Raw genomic sequence first — 20,626 nt, forward strand, 5'->3', positions numbered from 1 at the left:
ATCTAAATGTTATCAACAAAGAATTTGATAAATAAACAAAACTGAAAATGATAAATATAACAAAATTGTGAATTGGAAATTTATTTATAATCTTTTTTTTGTTTGCTTTGCTTATTAAATAATTTTAATCCAATGAACCACGCAAATAACTCAAAAAAGGATGCTAATTTAAACATTCAAACGCATATGAAATTAAAATCAAAAAAAGAAATAAATAAAACTTTCGGATATAATTAAAATTTTGTACTAGTAATTAACAAACAGTAATTTAAAAAAAAAATAAACAATAGCTAAAAATTGAGTACAAAATAAACAAAACTTATAATAAATGTAATAAATAAATAAAAAACCATTATAGTAAATAAAAACTTATAATAAATAAATAAAACAATAAAAATTGAGTACAAAAGTTTATTATAATAAATACTATATTAGACATTGTACATATACATACTTTGCTTACTGATATGATATCAATCATAAATAATAATTTGTTATCAGCAAATCACTTCAACTGCTCTTATCAATAACAACAATATCAAAATTAACTGTTATTTTCAAACTGCTTCACTCTCTCTGTCTCTCTTTCTCTCCCTCCCTTTCTCCCTCTCTCTCTCTCTTTCTCTTGTTACAAATATAAATACTTTAGATTAAGTATGTAAGGTAAGGTAAACAAATGCAATTTTGCTTGTTGAACAACAACTAGTAGTTAAACAAATAAACGACATAAAATAAAATTTAATTTTGATAAAACTTGAAAATTTTTCATTTAAATAAAAATAAATCGTAAAAACGTATTTACAATTAATAAAATAATTAAATAATATTATTGCAATTTTAATCAATGCATTCTTAATGTGTATTTAATTACTGTTTACATAATAAAAGTAATAAATTTTGATGAAATTTAGCAAATCGAAAAAAAGTATTAAATGAACAAACAAAATTCATTTGATCAATATTATCAATCAATGATTGTTGATTTTATCAGTTCAACTTTATCAGTATTAATAGTATTATAGTATCAAATTAAGATCAAAGGAAAATATGATAATTCTTTAATATAACATTCAAATATTGATATGATCTGATAAGATGATCAATTTATCACTGTAACAAATTAGAATTATTCTCATATTTCATAAATATAATAATATATTTGCTCAAAATTTAGTATCATTTAAATTAAAATTAAAGAATTGCACATTTTCTTAAGTGTAACAAAATCAGGTTACATGCTATTGTATTTCAGGCCACTCTATTATTTCAGGCTATATTTCAGGCTACTCTATTAAATAAATAAATAAACCATAGGCTTGCATACATTTATGATAAATTAATCATTCTTATCATTTTGAAATTTTATTTTAAATTGACAACAAATACATTTTATTTCAATGTAATTTAAATTATTAAATGAAGCATTAATAGATAATAGTAAAATTTTGAAAAGGCAAAAAAAAACTTTGTGATAATTATTATTTTCAGAATGAATCTGTTATATAAAAGTTTCCTAATTAATAAAAATTAATTAAATTATTTATATTTGTTTAATTTATTTGTTAATTATAATTATGAATGATAATAGTGGTGAATAATGATATTTTCTAGATGATAAATAATAAATTAATGCTAAAATTTTCTATCATTTTCATCTATTTGTTACAGAGAGAGTATGAGAGAGAGAGAGGGAGAGAAGGAAAGACAGAGAGAGAGGGAGGGAGGAAAAAAACATTAATAAAAGTACGAATTGGTCAAATGAATATATTTCATTTTATTAATTTAGTACATTTAAATATTTTATTAATTGTAAATTAAAAATGAGTTACATACTATTTTATTAATTTAATATATTTAAATATTTTATTATTTTATTAATTAATATATTATTATTTCATTAATTTATTATATTTAAATATTTTATTATTTTATTAATTTAATAATTAACATATTATAAGACTATTTAAATGGTATATTTGAATGAAATATTAAAATCATTTGAAAATATTGCTTAATTTTATGGATATTAATATTCTGGTTTAAGAGACAGGGTGAGAGAGAGAGAGAGAGAAGGAGGGAGAGAGAGAGGGAAGGGACGAAGGAATGTAAGAAAGATAAAATGAAGGGGAAGTGAAAAAAAAATGAAAAAAGAACAAATTTGAAAATGAAAATGTTTCGTTACACTAAAAGACATTCATTCCATTCATTTATTTATTTACTTGTTTATTTATTTGTTTATTTGTTTATTTTATAAATTGATAGAGAAAAAAAGAAAATTTGAAGAAAAGAATGAAATAATATTATTTGACGGATACGTAACGATCATACCGATTTGTTGTTGACATTTTATCGTTGAATGAACGGAATATTATTTAGTGCTAATCAATGAATGCTAAAGATGTCTTTCCCTTTCTCTCTCTCTCTCCCTCTCTCTCTCTCTCTCTCTCTCTTTGATCGTCTTTAAAAGATAACAAAAATTATTCAAAAAAAAAGTTATTTTCTTAATAAATAAAACAAATGTTTTTTCTTTGCTATTAAATCTTTCTAATAAATAAAATCATCAAATTTCTTTTTTTTTTTTTTTTTTTTTGCATAAAATTAAAAATAATTAAATAAATTAAAATGCTTATTTATTTTTACTTTAATTTTTAATAATTTTATTTACTTACTTTTTTTAACAATAAATAATCGAAAAAAAAAAATTTCTTTTTCTTCACATTAATTTTTCAAATTAAATAAAATTAGGAACAAAGAAAGGAAGAGAAAAGAAAAGAAAAGCAAAAAAAGAAGCAAAAAAGCAAAATCAAAATAAAAAAAATCATAATGAAATGGATGCTTTTTAGCATAAAAAGAGAAAGAGAGAGAGAGAGAGAGAGGGGAAGAGAGCAAGGGAGAGAGAGAGAGAGAGAGAGAGGGACAAAATCAATAGAAGTATTTGCTATCATTGACAATTTCACAATTTACTAAGATATTTTTTTATTTTCTGCATAAATAAGTAATCTTTTTTTCTCCATTCATAACGTAAATTAATAAATTAATTATTAAAATGATAACTTTAGAAATAAATAAATAAATATAATTTTATTTACTTATTTTTTTAACAATAAATAATCGAAAAAAAAAAAAAATATAGAAAGAAAATGAATTATACTTCTCTTTTTTTGCATTAATAATGAAAATTAATTATTAAAATGATAACTTTAGAAATAAATAAATATAATTTAAATATAGAAAGAAAATGAATTATACCTCTCTTTTTTTGCATTAATAATGAAAATTAATTATTAAAATGATATTATAACTTTACAAATAAGTAAATAATATAATTTAAATATAGAAAGAAAATGAATTAATCAATTTATTCCTTAACTTTGAAGTAAAAAAAAAAAAAAAAAAAAAGTAAGTAAAGCTAAAGAAATGACCACAACTAGCAATAAACAACTGTCCATTTGGACTAATTTAAGCTAAATCTGAATGAATAATTCATATCGGCGCCAAAAAAAGAAAAAAAAAAGTAATAAAAAAACTAAAAAAAGCAAAAAAAAAAAAAAGAAAAGAAAAGGAAAGTGAAGGAAAGGAACAGAGAAGAAAATATACCAACAAAATATGTTTAACAAAAAGAAAATTGATGGATGATGGCACCAATTGATGATAAATTTACAACATACATTTTAGTAGTATCAATGAATTCATTCTTTTTGCTTTTTTGCTCATTTCAAATTTTAACAATGAAATTTTAATTGAAAATAAACGTTTCTTTTTCTTTCTCCGAAAAATTTCTTCGTTTTTTAATTGATTAATTTTTAAATCGATATATATTGCAAATTTTATTAGACTTTATTTTTTTTTTCCCGCAACTTTAATTTAATTGATTATTCATTCTATAATGGTTTGTAATTTTATTCCTAATATTTTTATAATTAGGAATGTTTTTTACTCTTTTTTTTTTTTTGTTAGTTGATATTATTTCATCGATTATTTATTTCATTTCCTTATGAAAATGTCTTCTTTTTTTTTCAATTAATTAAGAATGTATGTTTATGATAGTTCAATGGATTCTTCTTGATTTTATCAAAATTATCTTTCAACAATTTAGCATTAATCAATAAACTTATAAATTAAAACATTTTACTCATTTGAAATATAATTAGCAAATTTTGAGAATACAAAATGCATACACTAATGTTTAACATTACACAATTCGGTCAACTAAAAGTATTTCTCTAAAAATTGTCAAATATACCACTCCTCTCTCTCTCTCTCTCCCTTCTATAAAATTCAACTGGTAGTTGTATTTATACTTTTATCTTTAACTAATCTGAACTAATGTATGCTTTACAATTGTTTGATTTCTATTACGATAAACGAAATAGCCCTTTTCCAAGAAATAAAAATGGTACAAGTAAATAACACAACTTCCAATCTCTTCAAATAATTTTGGTAAACATTAAAATTTAACTTAGAAATTTTCATTTCTGTATATTTTAGATTGGTTATTTACAACAACTTTTTTTTTCATGCAGAAATATAAACCCAGAAACTAAAAATTTATCCTGGCATTTTTTTTCTTAAATCATAAGATAAACAAAATACTAACAAACAATAATTCATTTAAGAACTTAGAGTCTTCAATGGATATCAAATCTTCAAATTCATTAGCACCCTACATTATGCTATATTCACTGGTCAACGAGAGAGAGGTAGGAGGCAAATTTTGAAAAAAAAAGTAGAAGATACAGTAATACTTAAAAACTACGTTGTTTTATGACCCGTATAATTAATTAAAATTCTTAGTAATAAAAAAAAAAAAAAAAAAAAAAAACTAAAAATCTAATTAGTGAGCAGACTAAGGGAATAGTTAGAGCACTAACGTGTCGCGTTCCTTTCAGGAAGCAATATATTTTTAGTTTAAATTTACGCTACTCTCTTAAAAGTAATATATCATCGATGGACTATATACTTCTAATGAAATACTAAATGTTACTAATAATTATATTTAAGACCCGTTTTCTTAAATATTTGCATGAAAAAGCAATAACAATAAAAAAAAATCAACAAGAATGAACAGACTGGTGCAAAAACAAATGAAACAAGAAGAGATGCTTCAATTCTTTAAAATTTAGCGACCTCTTCCAGCACTACCTCGTCCAGAAAATCGTTTTTTGGATTTTTGTGGTGGTCCAACTAATCGCGCTATTTTTAAGGTTCCCAAACGAACACCTTCGGCTGCCGTTGCCGTGCTTACGCTAAAATAAGAAATATCACGTAATTGATTCTGATTTGACAAATTTTAAAATTACATTTATCATTAATCATTACTACTTTTTCACAAACTAACAGTAAGACTTACTTGCAACCAAGTGCAGTTGCCATTTTGATAATCTTAGGTTCAGCAGTTCCAAGCTCTTTAGCCCACGGAGTGATTGGTAAACTTATATTTTCATCTATAAATATCTTAGATATTTATTCAATGGTGAAAGAAAAGTAGAAAACGTTTGCTTATCAATTTTAAAAAAAAAAAAAAAGAAAAGAAAAAACACTGACAAAGTGTATTGTTTGGATATTAGATCAAACGAATTTTTTGGGTGCTTAAAAAAGAAAGCAATTGCAAATTATACTCGATTTTGTATAATTCTATTAAAAACGATTTGCTAATAATCTCTTTTTTAATATTAATATTAATGATCCTTTTTTATAGCCATAAAACCCAATAATAATAAATGTTTAACGGTAAGAACAAAAATCTCTATTGGATATGGAACTACGATCACATGCATCACTAAAAATGATCAATATAAAGATCAAGAGTTAACTTACAGTCTAATATAATCGCCAGGCATAAAATATGCGCCAATAATCTATCTTTTACCATTAAATTAATTGGTAACTTTCGTTTACTTCTGCTATTTTCGCAAACAAATTCACCAGCTGTAATGAATTAAAATTAAAATTGAACAAGTTCGAAAATGAAAGCAAGAAGATATCATTTAAAAAAAAAAAAAACACATCCAGAATAAAATTTTGATCCATATCTTTGAAGATTAAATTTTCTGTAAACTAAAGAAACAAATTAATGGAACACAAACTTACGTTTTTTATAAAAATATCATCCTAATGAAAATTTTTATCCTTACTTCTTTAAGTTTTATATTTTTTTAACTTTTTCTTAAACTTTACTTTCTTTTTTTTAAAGAAACATCACTCAATTTCTCTTTTTTTAAACTTCTAGTTCGTTTTCCTTTCCTACACAATATAGATTTACTTTACATTTCATACAAAACAAAACAACTAATTGTCATTTCATCAGAAGCAGAGCTGAAAGGATAAAACATACGGAGAAAAAGTTCACGAATTTTAGAAAGTACTATCATTGGGTACTGCAATTGTATCCACTCTGTTTGCAATAAAAAACGACGTTTTGCCAAAATCTACAAAATAACAATTTTCAAACTTCAAAAAATAAGAAACAAAAAGAAAAAAGAAAAAAAACCAAAAATTTAAAGCACAAAATAAAAGAAAAAATACATATATGTAAATATTTACCTTGTAACAATGTATCATAGCATCCAAGAGCAATAAAAAACATGTTCGTTCAGTATTTATACTAATGTTGCCAATAAGATTACATACGAGAGGCGACAACCCTAAAACACAATATAATGGAATAATTTGATTTATAGCATTATTTGCAACTAAAAAAAAGATGCGCAGTTCCAGATGGATACGTATTATCTTTTTTTATGGATAAATTGCAGTATCACAAACAATAAACAAACAAAAAGAACACAATAAAATTGTTTCAGCAGACAATGCTACCAAAAACGCTATTTATCTCATTTTTTCGCTGATTATAAATGAAATGATACGAGCTATTAAAAGAAAACAAAAAAAAAAAAAAAAAAAGCATTAAAGAAAACAAAAACAGAAAAATATGGAGATTATGGAGATTTTTTCAATGTTGCGTAAAGAAAAATAAAATTTTTTGCAGCATAAAATGGAATATGAGTTTTTGCAGTAGATATTGAATAGCAGCATCGAAAGATTCAGATTTTATAAGGCAGTAAAATAAATTTTGCAAAGACCGCAAAGATGATAAGTAGATACAAGTAAAAAAAAAAAAAACTTCTAACCACTTGCGATTAGATTTTTCCTTGAGTCATTCAGACGATCAAATGCTTCAGATTTGAATGTAATAATTTCCGCATCCGACAAAAAATTTGAAAACAAATATATTTCTCGTGGCGATTTTCCATCCATATTTGCTTTCGGTAACACCGAACTCTCAGCCTGTACAAAATTTAAAAATTAAATGATTTACCAAAGTTGAAATGACGTACAATACACAACATATGCAACTCTTCATTAAATATCAGCTTGTAATATTTTCAAATGATGCAAAAAATTTCGTTCTTTCATATTCAATCTCACATTTATAAAATGAAACAAAGATCTGAATATCTCTTCTATGCAATAAAAAATTTTCACCGTCTTCAGCAAAGAAATTTCATGTTTATTTGTTTCATCTTCCTTTTTCATATTCGCAGACGAAAATGCCGAACTAAGCATAACTGACAGCGTCTCCTTAAAAATTTATTAATGTTTTGAAAGTTTAAGAGAAATGAAATGTTTGTTTCTGCAAAAAAAGGATTAGCAATTTTGAATCCATATATATATTATATATATATAATACATCATTGATTTGTCGGCGTTTTGCAGCATCTTGCATTTTAATCCTTTTCACTGATCCAAAATCATCTGTTAATGCACGCCGTTTGTCAGCCCATGATTCTCTGCTAATACTATTATCGATGGAATAATCGATTTTCCTTTTGTAACTGAAATTGTTCCAGTTACAAACTTCGAATTATTTTAAAGAAAATAATCAAATATTTGTAACTTTCAAAAGCTGAGCAATAATGAAAACAGACCTAGAATCTAATAAGGTTTGGAAATCCGATACTGAAACATTTTCGAAACAAATCAGTTTAGTAGGAAAATAATCTGTCTTTCCCGTTTGTCTATTAACTACTGCAATCGCATAATCACATCCTTCATTTTCCGAGCATTCTTCACGTCCCAAACGAACAACTTTTTCTGATGCTGGACCCTGAAAACGGTTATTATTCTTTCAAACAACATTTCTTTATTTAAATTATTTTTTACATTGCATAAACGATTGAAAATAAAAATATATTTGTATATTTTCCAACTTGATTAATATTACTACATTTTCAATGTACTGTTTACGTATTACTGAAATATTAACGCACATTAAGCAGTGCTATTTCGGACCTTGCAATAGCTATAACATAAGATCTATCCCTTTTAAAAAATCGATGAACTATTTTACTAGAAACCAGATGAATGGCTAAATAGTTCAGATTAACAATTTCAATGAATAACTGAAAATGAGAAGAAATTCGAAGCCAACTACTGAATTCTTAGCAGTGTAGACATATCCGGCTGTGCCATTTGCTAATTTGTGACGTTGAAATATTAATGATTGAACATCTGCTGCCATATTACTTGTTAATCGAGCAACAACGCCTGCTGTCTGAAATTTTTATTACAAGTTTTTTTTTTTTTTTTTTTTCATAATTTTCATAAAACTCCTGAATGATTAAATAAAAATTACATGTTAAAGCTATATTAAAAAATCCGACATTTCTTACTTTAATAGTTTTGATATCATAAATTTTCGTATTCGTTTATAAGCAGATAATTCTCATAACTCTTTCTCATCTATTACTAGCTAGAAGATATGAAAAGTATAGAAGAACATGTAATAAAATTATTCCAAAAAAAAAAAAAAAAAAGATTTCATTTATTTTCTTCTCAGCATTTAATTTCGAACGTTGCCTAAAGTTTTTTAAATTACTTTTTACATCTTAGTAAACGATTTCATTTATTTTCTTCCAATATATGATGGTTATTTCAATCAAATTAAAAATTTTAACTAAGTAAAAAATGATTCCATGAGAAAATACCTTAGTGATGAGCGATGTTTCTCGTGTAGTATCCTTCATTTCTGATTTCACAGTACAATCCATTTTTATTTCTTTTATTACATTTGACATATCACAGCTGAACTGAAATATCCTGAAGAAATAGCAGGAAATTAATTTATCCTAATAATATCCCTTTTATACCTCAAAAATCACCGATAAATCTCTGAAAATTAACAAATAAAACACGGCCCGTAAAAAAGGCGTAGTGAGATATAAGATTGCAATGGAATCAATGATTGAAAGTTATTTTAATGCCAGAAGCTAAGTTAGCCTTAATTTTTAGTTATTTAAATTTCTCTAAAAAGTAAAAATTTTTCAAATGTATTTTAAAATTAGCTTAAAGGAAAAAAAAATGAAATCATTTTACACTATAATTTCTAGCATTGTTAGTATAACCATTGATGGTTTAAATTTTAGACTATCCATCATACCTGTCAATTATTATCATTGTAAGGTAGAATAGACAACTGTCATTTGTAGTAATTATTGCAAAATGATATGATTTCATTTTTTTTCCTATTTCTGTCTCTTATTTCATTTTGTCTTATTTCAGTTTGTAAAATAAAACGAATGCATTGTAATGATTAGTATACGTACGTACGTATGTATTTACGTATGTACGTGTACGTATATGTATTCTCTTATGTAAATATTTTGATAACTTTACAATTATTTCAAAAGAAAAGAATGATGAAAATTTCGTCTAAGCTCTATTGCATGTTTAGTAGTAGTGAAAGAGTAGCTAAACAAAAATGAAAAGAATATGTTGAAGATAGGATGGCGCAAAAGTAATCGTTAAAAAGCGCTATTTTGTGTAATAATATTAAGAGAGGTAGGAAGAGATAAAATGTGATGGGTAAGAGAAAGAAAATCTAATGAAAATTGAACTTTTTCCTCTTCATTTGTGCATTGATAGCAGTGTTATCGTCAATATTATCATCATTGCTACCATTAGTAGTTATTTCTTGCATCAATGATAATAACAATAATAATTGGGATAAATTTAATTGGTGATAATTTATTGATAATAATGATAACTTTATTCGGGCCAAATTTTGATTATTTTATATCGATAAAAGGGAATAATGTTATTATTTGAAAAATTATTGGCATATAATAATAATAATAATAATAATAATAATAATAATAATAATAATAATAATGATAATAATAACAATAATAATATTAATAATAATGATACAATAAACAGCAACAAAAACTACGACTACGATTACGATTACGACGACAACAGTAGCACTAACAACAACAACAACAATAACAATAACAACAGCGACAACAATAAGCAATAATGCTTCGCAATAATCGGCGTTCATCACTTGTTGGCTCACAACATTCCATACCATCCAGGCGATCATCGTGTAATTTAAAGGATGGTGAACGAATTCAAATTGCTGAAGCACAGGTAATATTTTATTTGATATTTGTTAGAAAGATGAGAAATAATAAGTGAGAAATTTGAAATTAAAATTGAATTAATAGAATATAAATTAAATAAATTAAAAAGTAATTTAAATGAATGAAAATAAAATTGAAAGAAACAAATGATTGAAATTTATAAAATGAAATAATAAAATAATCAGTTAATCGTCATGAAAATTATAATTTACAAAAACAATACAAAGAAAACAAAAAAAAGTAAACAAAACTTTTATGTTAAAATTTTAAAATTTACTGTTTACATATTTGTGATAATTTTAGGGATAAAAATCATAGTAAAATTTTTATTGTTTTCTTGTTTATGCAATGAAAGTAAATTGATATTTTTGAATATAAATAAATCTTTTTTTTTTTTTTTTTCATATCAAAAACTAGATTTTTTTTTTTTTTTTTTGTAACTTCTAATATTGAAGTATGATTGATATTAGAAGTAATGCTGAAATGTTTTTCAAGAATACTTCTATTTGTAAAGATATACTTATCTTCTTCCTATCAAATAATATTGCACTATTTTTTTTTTTTATTGAATAAAAGTATTAAGTATAGATCATCTAAAATTTGAAATTTAATCTCAATTAAAAAAAAAAAAAAAAAAGAAAGAAAATGCAAAATCTTTTGTATACAATAATAGAAGGAATAATTTTTGTATCTTTTTCCTTTTTATTCAGTTTGTAAAATTCATAATTAAATAATTTTCAACTTCATAAAATATTCATTCCATCTTATACTAAAAGAAATATTAGCAATTTATAGTATTATTACCTATTTCTAGCTATTTTTAACTTTTTTTTTTTAAAAAAAGGAGGAGTAGCATGCTAAAAATATTGAAATAAGAAAAAAAAAAAAAACAATTTTAAAATGTTTTAAATCATTTCTTAACACATATTTTTCTTAAATAATGCATTTAAGATATTCATTCTATCATTTTGATGTTGTCTTTTTTTTTGCTGTAATTTCAATCTGTGTATTTTATATTATTTATTTATTTAAATATTAATATTTCACATTTCAAAACAACGTGACACACTGTAGCATATGTTTAATAAAACGATAAATTAAATAAAATTGTTTATGAAGAGAGAAAATTTACATTTATTTTCAGATATTTTTATAGTTTACAATAAACTGAAAAAAAATTAAAAATTTTTTCTCTCCTTTCTTTCACTTTTCTTTTTTTTTAAAAAAAAGAAAAAGTAAAAAAATTACTTTAAATTATTCATAAAATATTAATGTTATTATTTAATAATAATTTTTAATTTAGAAAAAACGAAATTTTTCACCACAATTATTAATATCGATACTTTGTGGTGGACCATTTCTTCTTTATTTGCACATTTATGCGATAACTAATTGTGATGCATCATTTCTTCAGGTAAATTTTATACAAACATTCGATATTAAAATTGTTTTAAAAAAAAATAAATTCTTTTCTTAAATTTTAAGAATTTTTATTTAATACATAAATGTTCTTTTTTTTTTTCAGTTTCTTCAAATGTTATGGTCAGAAAATGGTGTACTTTATCAAATTTTTCCATCACCATTTTCATCGGTGCCTTGGAAAATTCTTGTTTTTATTACTCTTTTACAACTTATCTTTCATCTTGTTTTACCCAAAGATTTTGTTACAGTTGTCAATAGCATGGGTAAAAATTTTGCTTATCAGTTTATCAATGTTTGTATGTAGATAAAATGTTAGCTATTTATTTTGATCTTTTTTTTTTTAAAAAAAGTAAAAAGAATTATATAAAAACTATTTGAGTTATTTTTGCCTATGCAAGAAAAATGTTAATTCTAAATTTTATTTACTTTAATCAAAAGTTTTTTAGTTCTAATTTCAGGAGAACGAGAATGTCATCCGGTAAATTCGTTTCATTCATGTCTTCTAATTGTGCTATTATTCATCTTTGGCTCATCGCTAGGCTTTTATAAAGCTTCAATCATTTATATAAATTGGACTCAAACTTTATCATTGTTAAATTTAATATCCATAATTATGGTTCTGTTTTTATATATGCGACAACGAAATGATGATTTTACTACTTGTAAGATATGTATATAAAGTTTTGAAGATATGAGCAAATAGAACAGATTTTAATGAAATAATCAAAAATCACTGATTGAAATGATTTAAGGTGCTCATTTCAGTTCACATAAAGATTTAATAAGTTATGAAAATGTAAACAAGGTGCTAATTAACTTAAAAAAAAAAAATGAAACTTCAAATTTAGTCTTTTCAAAAATTTCTACTTTTCAGTTCAAATATTATCAAAAAATAAAAATGAAACTAATATAGGAAGTTTTAAATTTAATCTTTTCAATTTTTAGTCTTATATTTAGTCTTATCCCTTTAGTCTTACTTTTCCATTCAAATATATTTAGAATATAATTCATAATTATGGTTTTTTAAATAATATTTGTTGAGTTTTCAGACAAGAAATGAAGTTTAAAAATAAATAGTAATAAAAATTATTTGAAATTAATCATGTTTTAGCTAATATTATCAATGGTTTGTTTTTTGGCACTGATTTAACACCAATGATTTATTCAATTGATCTCAAACACTTTATCACATATAGAATTTCTCGAACTTTATGGCCATTATATATCATTTCATCCATTTACTACAATTATTCATTTTATGGACGAATCAATAGTAAATATTTTAGATTATTATTTCAATTTCAAATTTTTATTTCCATTTATTAAAAATTTGCAAATATTAATATTTGAATATTAAACATAATTACTAATGATTTTATTGCAATTTGAATCAGTGCTAAATAAAATATTAATTTTTATTTAAGTAACTAATTACTAATCTTTGTTCTATGAAAATTGCACAATTGCAATTTGCAACTTACAGCATATGCTGCATTTAAATTAACTAAATAATTTAATAAATTAATTTGCAATTCATATTTCTAATTAATTTATTCACATTAGATTTAATTCAAAAATTTATATCCATTTTTTTTAATTTCATTTTTTCATTTTAGCAATTTTTAATGAATCCTTTTTGTTTTTGCAGATAATTTACTCTCGTGCGCAATTTTGCAGCTTATTTATATTGGTAAAACACATTGGTATGAGCATTTACAATACACTCAACTGGATGCTCAAAATAAGAAAGCAGGTTTGTTAAAATGTTTTCCGGTTTTCCGGACAATAAATAATATTAAAAAAAAAATTCATGATGAATAATATAATGTTAATATATGTACTGAATTTTGATCACTTTTTGTTTAATCTTTTTCTTTTACATAAACAAATTTCTAAAAATAATGAAATAACTAGGAAAAAGTTTTTCTTTCCTTTTTTTTACAAAGAAAAACTAAAGAAGTAAACAGCAGAAATTTGAATAATGAGAAAATAAAATGATAAAATGATAAGATTTTTCTGATAAAAATATTGAATAGCTAATTAATTAATCATTTAATTAATTAATTATATGTGAAGATATTATAAAAATATTGTATAAAATGCAAAATTATTTATTTCAATACTTGAAAAAAAAAAAAAAAAAAAACGAAGAAATAATTCACATAATCAAAGCAGTTTGACTTTAAAAAAAAATCTTTAAATACGAGAATGGGTGATAAAAACATCAATTCGTAAACATTTATCAATACCATTTGTTGAATTCTCCTAAACTCATCAAAAGTTCATTGTTATTTTGATGCTCCACTAAAATAAATCAAAACTGAGAGAAAAAAAAGGAGCACTGAGGAGGAAAATAAAAATACTTTTTTAATCATTTAAAAGAAATAATCAAATTTTAAAGTTTCACTTTGAAGAACTAAGTTTTATTTTTTTCAATTCATTTTATAAGCAATATTTGCTATATTCTCAAATTAGCAAAAAAAAAAAACATAAAATAACTTTAGTCTTTTTAAGATTCTCGTGCATTACAATAATTAGTTTATTTCATTTTCAGTTGTCTGTAATTTGTGATATTTAACCATAAAGTTATCATATCATATAGTATTTTTATCTTCCATTTTTATTATCTTTATCAAAAATTCTTAAATCTTTTTTTTTCTTAATTTTAAGAAACTCAATTCTAAGTATATTTGAAAATAATAAAGAAATTGTTATAACGGTTTGTTAGATTTGTTATTAAAGATTTGATTTTAAGGATTTAAAGATTTGAATGTCTATTAAAGATTTGATTGATATTGTGCTAAATTTTTAGAAAACTTTAATTTAATTATTTAATAATTTAAAAAAATAGAAACAAGAACTCAATGGATGGCTATTCTATAAAAATTTTCTTTTTCATTTTTCATTTTTTCTATTTAAACTATTATAATAGATAATTTAAACTATTGCAAATGTTAAATTTTAATTTCTATTTCAATATGCTACGATAGTTTTGGTGTTTTTTTCACCTGACCAATAGATAGGACATTTAGAGATAGAAATTTAAATTTTGAAAAAAGAAAAAAAACAAAGGTATAAAATGTGGGTTGAAATGAGGAAATTTTTACTAGGCGGTGGCCTCTTTGTAGCTAAAAAAAAACGATAAAAAAAAAGGAAACAGGTGCAAGATGAAATACGAAAGTTAATTTTGAATCATTTGCTTTCAAATGTTCCCAATTTTACATTTTGGAAATTTAAGAAAACAAAAAAAAAAAAACTTTTGAAATTTTATAAGCTACTTAAATATGACCAATTGCTAAGTTTTTCTTTTCTTTCTTTTTTTTTTCTTTTTTTTTCTTTTTTTTTGTTTTAAATTTTTGATTGATTCATTGTTTGGCATTTTTCTTTTGTATAGTTGTTTTTTATCAGTTTTTTTTTTTTTGATAAATCAATTTTTCAAATAATTATTTATTACAAATGTAATGAAAGCAATTTAGTCAATAATTTGTAATTGAAAAAAAATTTTTGAATTAAATTCGTTTCATTTTTCTAGTAGCTGATAAGATTATGGTAAAATGATATAAACGGCTTATCATTATCATAATTTTTTTTTTTTTTTTATTTAAGAAAAATTTTTTTAAGGATTTTTTTACATTTGGCGAACACTTGTGCTTTATCCAGCATTCTATGCGACACCAATAACAGTGCTTGCACAGGGAAAGATTATATTACCTTTACCAGTTAGTGTGACAGTATTTTTTATTGGTGTCATCTCGATGTATATTACGGTTGACAGTGACTGGCAACGTACACAATTTAGACTTGCTAATGGAAATATGAAAATATGGGGTGAAGATCCATTTTTTATTACTGCCAAATATCGACGTAACAATGGTGAAATTGCTTCAAATTTACTTTTAGGTAAGTAAAGAATTTAAATTAGTCAACAAAAAAAAAAAAAAAAAAAAAAAAATTAAATTAAATATCTGATTATTCAGTCAGTATTATATAATTTTATTAATTTATATGTTTTTTTTTTTTTTTTTTATCAATTAAACATATTTGTGTTACTTTGTACAAACATTTTAATTTTTTTATTCCTTTTTTTCTTACAAGATTTTGTTTTTTGTAAAAGTAATTCAACTTTTTTTTTTTTTTTTTTTTTTTTTGAAAAACAAAGGAAAGGAAAGATGAAAAATTCGAAATATTTTTAGCTGAGCAAGGAATCTAAATTAGTCAAGACAAAAAAACAAAAAGACAAATTGAATATCTGATATTGAATATTGTATAATTTTATTAATTTGTGTTTTTTATCAGTTGAACATATTTTAAACATGCTTTTATTTACTTTTTATAAACAATTTAATTTTTTTTTCTTTACAAAATTTTCTTTTTGTAAAAGCAATTCGACTTTTCCTGAATTTTATGAGTGAAAAAGAAAAACAAAGGAAATGGAAAGATGAAAAGTTTGTAAATAATTTAACATTAATAATTTTTTTATTCAAAACTTTATTTAGGAAGTGGTTGGTGGGGATTATGTCGACATCCAAATTATTTCTGTGAATGGCTTACATTTGCATGTTGGACAATTTTACAAGGGACAAATGCATTCTTTACCTGTTTTCCACTTTTATTTCTAACATGTCATTTGTATTTACGATTAAAACATGATGAATTGAGGTAAATTTTTGAAATTTAAAAAAAAAATTCAATTTTTTTCTTGAAATGTTTAAATTTAAATGTTAATAAAAATAACTTTATTATATACATTTCAATTTATTATAGTATGGTAGTACTTTTCTAAAGTAATGCCAAGATATAACTTTTTTTTTTTCTATTTATGTAAAAAATGACTATTACTAAGCTAAATGGAAAATAAATCAAAACTTATATTTGTTTTATTCTCAAAAAAAGAGAAATCGAAATTTCATTAAAAAATTGAGATTTAAAGAAGGCAAAGCTTTAAATTAATGTGTTAGAAGTTTATGATGAAAGATTAGAAAAAAAAGAAATCAATAATTTCTGAAGTTTTTAAAAAAAAAATTTCTTTTTTTTTAGATGTCTGGCAAAATATGGACCATATTGGTTGCAGTATCGAAATCGAGTGAAATGTCTGCTTATTCCTTCACTATTTTAAATTGAAGATAAATTTTATGCAATTTTTTTTAAAAAAAAAAGAAAGAAAAAACGACATCATTGAAATGAATAAGAAAGAAAAATTTTATTTGAATTTAATTGCTTATTTTTAAATGCATCTGAGCACATTGATTTACTTCTTTTTCTTTTCGAAGGAAAAAATTAAATTTTAATCGATTGAATTGCATTACTCAATTTTACTAAAATGCATTGAGTGAAAAATAATTATAGCTCGTGTATTTACGAATAATTTTACAAATTATCACTTGTTTTAATGAATGGAATAAACAGTTGTGTTTACTTAAAATAAAATTTTATTATTATATCATGAAATTTACATAAAATTTAAAATTCAAAAACCCTTAGAAAATAAGCATCATTTAGCAATGTTGTTTCAATAACTTTCAGAAATTAATTCACATTCATTCATTAATATCGTACTGGTCGACATTCATTGAAAAATTCATCCAAAAGCGCATCCTCATAACTAGGTGGCGGTGAAGTACCATATTGAGTTGGCGGATTTATCGAGTATGTTGGCGGTGATGTACCATTGGTTATCATTAATTCATTCATCTGATTGCTTGATTTAGCTTTGAACAACTCTCTCTTTCGTTGTCGCATACTACGAGCTTCTAGAAGTAACTAATAAACGGGTTCAAAGGTTAACAGTTTAATAATTCGATCATATTTGCATGTGTGAAAAATCATGCATGATATGAAGAACTGTTCGCACTTATCTCATTTAAAGTAATACTGTCGTATTAAACTATGATAACATCAATAAAACTTCAAATTATATTTTTGAACACTTTAAATTAATTTACTTCGTCTATTCTCGATGTCCGAGAATGAGTGAAGCATTTAACTCTTTTTTTTTTCTTCTTTCTCAAACTGATTACATGCCAGAATTTTCGAGAATTTATTCTTTCTTGACAGATGAGGACCGTCTATCATCAAATGATATCTTTATAAATTAAAAAAAAGAAACGAAAGTTTAAATTTTAATCAAAATGTAATTCAAATTTATAAAAGTTTAATATTATTAAATCTAAGAAGTAATTAAAAGTTTTAAATTCAACATTCGATAGTATGTATCATAAGATTATTCATTTTATTGCTATGAAGATATCATTGCATCTAAAAGTAAGTGTAATATTTGTTGAAAATTTTAGTTCAAACAACAAAAGTTTAAATTTTCACCAAATCGCTTTAAACAATTCCCACAACTGATGTGGCAAGAAAAAAAAGAGCAAAACAAATAAACAAACAAACAAAAAAACAGAGAAAGAAAAACAATTGAGTCCATTAGTTTTATGATCAAACAATTTTTCAAATAACTAAAATCTATTGGGAAAATTATAAGAAAGAAAAACGGAAGAAAGAGAGAGAGAGAGAGAGAAAAAAAAAGGAAGCTATTAAAATTTAAAAATTTTTTTTTTTGCTAAAAAATCATATATAATTATTGATTGAGAATGAACGATTTTTTCAACATATTTCATTTAAATGAAACTTATAAAATAGTAATTTTTCGTTTTTAAAGTAAATATAACTTAATGAAACATTTCTATCTTTTTCTCTCTGCCTCTCCCTCTCTCTCTCTCTCTCTTTTTCTTTTTCACTTGTAAAAATCATTAAATTTTTAATACTAATAGCAAAAAAAAAAAGACTAACTTTGTATAGTTCGAAAATTTTTTTCACGTAAACGTGCTGTTATCCGTTGTACCACACGTCGCGTACGTCTCATTTCAACAATTTTATCTAATTCCCATTGTTTACATTTATTTATTCCAATAATCATTGCAATTACCATAGCAATACAAAATAAAATTGTTGGTAGAACAATTGTTGTCACAACATCAGTTGAAGGCACATAGTATGCTTTAGGCATTTGAATACGATGATGCATCGTTTGATTAATTATTCCACTGCTAATGCTCATCACAGTTTATAATTTTTTTTTTTTTAAATTTTTCTTATTTTATTAGCCATTAAATCATTTTTAATTTTCCGTATTTTGTTCAATGTTTACATCTGAGAAAATTCCTGAAAAAGAAAACAAAAAACGGAATCGGAATTATTATAAATCAGATGGAGTTCAAAAAAAAAAAGATATCACAGTTTATAATTTTTTAAAATTTATTGTATTTTATCAGCCATTAAATCATTTTTTTTTTCTATATTTTGTTTATTATTTACATTTGGGAAATTTCCTGAAAGACATAAAGAACCGGAATTATTATAATTATAAAAAAAAAATATATAATTATTATTCAGATAGAGTAAAAAAAAAAATGACACTATAATTGAAAAAGTTTTTTATTTGGAAAAATAAATCAATTTATTATTGATTTCAAAATAAATATTTCATTGAAATAAATGAAATTTTTTTTTTTAAAAAAAAAAAAGATTTAATCTAATTTTTACATTCATATAATTAAATCAAAAATATATAAATAGATACATGAATTAAATCAATGAATTTTAAAAAAAAAATTTTTTTTCTCTCAGATTTAAAATTTCTTTTTTCATTGTTTATTTACAAATTCCTAACTTTTGCCTATTTAATGCATCAATAATAAACAATAAATGCTACTAGAAGATGGTTATGTTGAAAATGTAAAACTAAATTATAACTTTATATAACTCTCTCACTACTTGGCTAACTCTAGGGCCTAGGCTACTAGGTCAACTCTAGAGCTAGCCTACTAGGCCAGTAAAAAAAAAGAAAAGAATCGAAAGCCAAATATAAACTACATTCAATCCTTATTGAAAATTTATATAGATTTAGACACACACACACACAGACATACACATACATACTTCGCTGTCAATTGCATTTGGCCTAGGACAGAATTGAGTCGATATTTGCATGGCTGTCAAACATTCTTACATTCTAATATATATGTATCTCAAATAAGATAACAATTTAATCAATATTTGAAAAAATTTGAATTAATTTTTTTCAGAAAGTAAATTTTTTATTTTTTTTTTAGTTTTTTTTTTTTTTTGTAATAAATTTTAATTTTTCTTCAGAAAAATTAAAATTTAACAATAATAGATAATATTAAAAATCAAATGGAATGGTAACACAACAGATGATAATATTGTGACAAAAAAAAAGTTTGTTTTCTTTTTTAGCAATGAGATGGGAAATGATATATATTTTAAATCATAAATAGATATGATAGGAGGTGATAACATTGTAAATTAATTCATAATTATTTAAATAAACTTTTTTTTTTAAATTACTTAATTTACGTAATAAAATTAAACTAACTTACTTACTTATGGTTGCAAAAATGTGACAACACTTACTTAATTTGGTTGTTGATGCTATGCGCTGCATTTCTTGAATTATAACAAATTTTATATTTGGAAATGTATCACATCTAAAAACTATTATGGGTGGGAATGTTTAGTTGCATATCGAGTCTCTCATTTCAGCTGGCACCGCAATTTCATGAATGGTTTCCTAAACGATTGAGTTGTGGTAGGGAAGGTTCAGGTTTCATTTAAGGTTGCAGGGACTGGCACCATTACCATTTGGTAGGTTGGTTGTTGGGGTTGTGTGTTTATTCGATAACGTATTTGTTAGCAATGTATGATTTTTCACATTGGTCTAAAGATCTCAGTGAATATTATACACTTAGGATCACCCAATG

General features: G+C 23.4%; 3 protein-coding genes across 3 annotated transcripts; 1 reads left to right on the forward strand and 2 right to left on the reverse strand.

The window, feature by feature from the left end:
* Positions 1-5,119: 5,119 nt before the first annotated feature.
* Positions 5,120-9,077, reverse strand: Bma-rpoa-49 (Uncharacterized protein; the record flags this gene model as incomplete). Its single annotated transcript, XM_043082300.1, has 11 exons — positions 5,120-5,246; positions 5,351-5,444; positions 5,818-5,928; positions 6,335-6,428; positions 6,544-6,644; positions 7,131-7,287; positions 7,486-7,581; positions 7,691-7,835; positions 7,929-8,107; positions 8,435-8,554; positions 8,988-9,077. 11 exons carry the CDS (start codon positions 9,075-9,077, stop codon positions 5,120-5,122), a joined length of 1,314 nt encoding a protein of 437 aa, XP_042938234.1.
* A 1,240-nt stretch (positions 9,078-10,317) lies between these two features.
* On the forward strand, positions 10,318-16,962 carry Bma-dhcr-7 (Uncharacterized protein; the record flags this gene model as incomplete). Its single annotated transcript, XM_043082301.1, has 9 exons — positions 10,318-10,431; positions 11,728-11,838; positions 11,950-12,109; positions 12,305-12,508; positions 12,958-13,119; positions 13,495-13,599; positions 15,468-15,746; positions 16,343-16,505; positions 16,884-16,962. 9 exons carry the CDS (start codon positions 10,318-10,320, stop codon positions 16,960-16,962), a joined length of 1,377 nt encoding a protein of 458 aa, XP_042938235.1.
* Positions 16,963-17,390: 428 nt separating this feature from the next.
* On the reverse strand, positions 17,391-18,903 carry Bma-calf-1 (Uncharacterized protein; the record flags this gene model as incomplete). Its single annotated transcript, XM_043082302.1, has 2 exons — positions 17,391-17,596; positions 18,636-18,903. 2 exons carry the CDS (start codon positions 18,901-18,903, stop codon positions 17,391-17,393), a joined length of 474 nt encoding a protein of 157 aa, XP_042938236.1.
* Positions 18,904-20,626: the final 1,723 nt, after the last annotated feature.

This window comes from Brugia malayi (assembly GCF_000002995.4).
Source record: "Brugia malayi strain FR3 genome assembly, contig: Bm_v4_Chr4_scaffold_001, whole genome shotgun sequence".
NCBI classification, from domain to species: Eukaryota; Metazoa; Nematoda; class Chromadorea; order Rhabditida; family Onchocercidae; genus Brugia; species Brugia malayi.